General features: G+C 25.4%; 1 protein-coding gene across 1 annotated transcript; it reads left to right on the top strand.

Moving 5' to 3' along the window:
* The first annotated feature begins 922 nt into the window (after positions 1-922).
* On the top strand, positions 923-2641 carry LOC138369758 (uncharacterized). The gene is made up of 3 exons (XM_069333198.1): positions 923-1078; positions 1951-2057; positions 2508-2641. Exons 1-3 carry the CDS (start codon positions 937-939, stop codon positions 2622-2624), a joined length of 366 nt encoding a protein of 121 aa, XP_069189299.1. The 5' UTR covers positions 923-936; the 3' UTR covers positions 2625-2641.
* Positions 2642-4154: the final 1513 nt, after the last annotated feature.

The raw sequence follows: 4154 nt of genomic DNA, 5'->3' as shown, positions 1-4154 counted from the left end.
GTTGATTATTTTTTGTTATACATACAAGAAAATACATTGAGGGAGAGTACAGACTTGAAATTTTACATTCTTGTAAAGCAACTAAGTAGATGATGGTAGTATCATCAAACAATACAGGTTTAATCATGTTAGAGACATAAAGCAGATCATTGATGTATATAACAAATAGGAGGGGGTCTAAGGATGCTGCCCTGTGTCACCCCTATCATAGAATGGGAGAGGTTACATAATTGAAGGCTACATGACAGTAGCCCATTTGACAGTGACCTGACACCAATGTGTCTGTCACTAAAATAGGATCCACTAAGGATCAATACATATATCATATATATGCAACACTAAATGCTTGTTCTAGTAAGCCTTTTTTTTTTTGCAGTAACAGAAAAAATGGAATACATAATGAAGGAATTATCAAAATTGACATTTTTATCAGGGGATATCCTGAATATTGTCAAAATGACGGAAACCCATATGTCAAAAACACATGGAGATATACCAATCCTGGAAGACATTCTTCCATCCCCACTTGAAACTGTTGAGCAGGTGGAAAGTCTGTCACATGAGCTAAAAGTTAACAGTGAATATAAAAAGAGTATGGTAAGTGTTGCTTAATTCTTTTAGCCTGAGTATGGTAAGTGTTGCTGAATTTTTTTAGCCTTGTACATATGTCTTTTGATTAGTTTTTTTGCAGATGAAGGAAGGTGGGGTGGCACATAATTGATTGTTCAGTGTTATGTTTAAGGTACAAATAAAACAAAAGCAAAAGTTACTCAAATTCGTTGATTTTTGTAATAGTTAAGAAGGAAAATATTTTAATGCTATTTATTTAATACAGTTGGAAATTAGAAAATCTAATGTTGAGATTGAAAGATATATATTATTCTCTATTACCTTACAGCTTATGCATTATTTTAACAGGTCCAGACGCTGTCTCAAATGGGCGGTGCAAGCTGTGGAGACACAGTGAGACGAATGATGAGGAGGATAGGGACCTATGGGGTCTGGTCTCAGTATTCACTCGTTGGGCGCAAGAGGAAACGTGTCTTCAAAACCTTGGATATTTGTAATGTAATAATAAGTACGTAAATTTGACATTTTTTTGGATTATATATGTCTGCATGTATTATGTATTATACTTGCATGCTTGTTAATGACTTGTATTCTAGTCTTGTGGGTATCTCCTTTCTCCTACGGGCCAAATGCTTTGTTCTTACCTAGCATTTTGCTTTGTTTGGGTATGAATGTTTGTGTACCTTCATTGTATATTTTGCAAAATTTGCCATATATCTCATTACTCCTCTGCCTAGCAACAAGTCTGTCTAATTATACTCAATAACTATTTTTCAAAGTTCCCCATAGTGTCCTTTATTGAAATAGAGTTCATGAACCGTTTCAATATCCTTATTTTCTTCTAGATTATATCTTAAAGTATATTTAAATGTTATTGTTATTAAATGTTATTGTGACATTGCATTGCAATTGAGCTGCGTTGTTAACCATTCTGTTCATTTCATGAGTATATTTTATTTTCTATTTTTTCATATCATTTTTTTTATCTGTTTTTATTTTTCAGTGATGGGAATATCAGATCATTTGATGTTCCCATCAGAAAATTGGGAAAGTCAGATCTTTTGATGTTCCCAATTTTCAGATGGAAGCATCAGACCATCATGGAATGCATGGGATGAGGTAGTTTAGAATGGTGGGGAGGACGAGAGGGGGGATGGTGGGGAAGACGAGGGAACAGAGGAGAGGGTAATGGTGGGGAGGACGAGGGGACAGGGGAATGGAGAATGCTGGGGAGGACAAAGGGGACGAGGGGACGGAGGAAGACTGGAGAACAGGGGAACACCTAAATAAAAGCCAACAATGTTATTACTCTGTGGCTTCTTGTCTCCTGACAAAAAGAATTATAATTATATATATTAATTAATTCTTATAACTTTCCAGAAGCCTGTATCAACACCCACACTAATGCAACTGAAAGAGATGTTGAGACAAGTATTGCTGATATGTTGAAGAACGCCCCAAACAAACACGGTGGAAACAGATACAAGGTAAAGTTTGCCAATTTGCTGTAGTCTAATTCAATCTCTTTTTAGTAATCTTTGTGAACATTTATGCTATGAATAAGATAAAATAATGTAATTGATTTTGACTAAATATGTAGATATATTTAATTTTCTGAGCACTAATAATGAAAGAAAACCAAAATAAGAGGTGGCTACTATCTCTAATAATGGGCTGGAATAATACAGGATATAATAATATATATATATATAAATATATATACATATATTTATATATATATATATTTATTTATATAAATATATATATGATATATATATTCTATTCTATTAGTCTATTCTATTCTATAGTTTTATATAGATTCTTGTTTTAGTTTTTTTCTATAATATGGAAAGGGTTTTTAATTAATAAATTAAATATTATATAATAAAATAATGTATTATTGAAAACAATTAGTAACAAACAATATTTCATTACAGGGTGGTGAAGCAAGAATACATGTGCATCACTTAGCAGAGTCGGATATGACGAATAATGAAAACAGCGGAGAGCCTGGTGCATGGCATACCGCTGAATCTTCTCTAATGTCTATATAGAAGAATCTTTGTTTCTGTGTGTATATATGTATATATATCATTAATAAAATATTTATATATATATTTATATATATATATATTTATATATATATTTATATATATATATATATTTATATATATATATATATATATTTATATATATATATATATATATATTTATATATATATATATATATATATATATTTATATATATATATATTTATATATATATATATATATATTTATATATATATATATTTATATATATATATATATATTTATATATATATATATATTTATATATATATATATATATATATATATATATATATATATATATATATATTTATATATATATATATATATATATATATTTATATATATATATATATATATATATATATATATATATATATTTATATATATATATATATATATATATATATATATATATTTATATATATATATATATATATATATTTATATATATATATATTTATATATATATATATATATATTTATATATATATATATATTTATATATATATATTAGGTTAGGTTTGGTAGGGTTGGTTAGTTATCATATATCTACGTATAACTAGCTAGTTTTACCTTTATATATATATTATTTATATATATATATATTATATAAAAAGTTTGTGAGGAAGACCTCTGGTGCCAATGTGGGGACCCATAGCCTCGGAGAAGAAAATAAAAAGTATTCAGAGGAGACCTTGTGGTCACTCACTAAACACTAATATTATCTTCTACCACCCCCATTCTTTTGTATAAACACATATATTTGCTTTATTTGAACTTTGTTACAAAGAGGGAGTTACATATAGGTTACAAAGATGGTTATCATATATATATTATTTATATATATATATTATTTATATATATATTATTTATATATATATATTATTTATATATATATATATTATTTATATATAAATATATTATTTATATATAAATATATTATTTATATATAAATATATTATTTATATATAAATATATATATATATAATATATAATATATATACTATTACACTACATTCTTATGTATTACACTAATATATATATATATATATATATATATATATATATATATATATATATATATATATATATATATATATATATATATATATATATATATATATATTACATAAATTATTTATATATATATTATATATATAATTATATAGGTCATATGTTTTTGTATTTTTGCTGATTTGTTAGTAAATAATAAAAGAAATATAAATTATTTGATTTTTTTACCCTTAAATTGGTTTTAATATTTAAATTGAAAACACTAATATAATATAAAAAAATATAAGAAAAATAATAATAAATTATAAAATAAAATATAATAAAAATAATATAATATAATATAAAATAATATAATTTAATTTCAAGAAATTTAACTTTAAACACAAAGATGTGAAAAGGGTTCAGATAAGGCTCAAACCTTTCACAAGAGATACATATTGGTGTATGAATGGATTATGAATGACTCATGTTAGGAGTGTAAGTTGCCACAACATCTC

Source organism: Procambarus clarkii, chromosome 29 (genome assembly GCF_040958095.1).
Source record: "Procambarus clarkii isolate CNS0578487 chromosome 29, FALCON_Pclarkii_2.0, whole genome shotgun sequence".
NCBI classification, from domain to species: Eukaryota; Metazoa; Arthropoda; class Malacostraca; order Decapoda; family Cambaridae; genus Procambarus; species Procambarus clarkii.
Note: the sequence above shows the minus strand (reverse complement) of the source record. Positions and strands in the feature narration are given on the sequence as shown.

Coding starts and splice junctions, on each gene's coding strand:
- LOC138369758 (XM_069333198.1), top strand. CDS start 937: ATGGGCGGTGCAAGCTGTGGAGACACAGTGAGACGAATGATGAGGAGG. Junction 1,079..1,950: donor TATTTGTAATGTAATAATAA/GTACGTAAATTT, acceptor ATAACTTTCCAG/AAGCCTGTATCAACACCCAC. Junction 2,058..2,507: donor ACGGTGGAAACAGATACAAG/GTAAAGTTTGCC, acceptor ATTTCATTACAG/GGTGGTGAAGCAAGAATACA.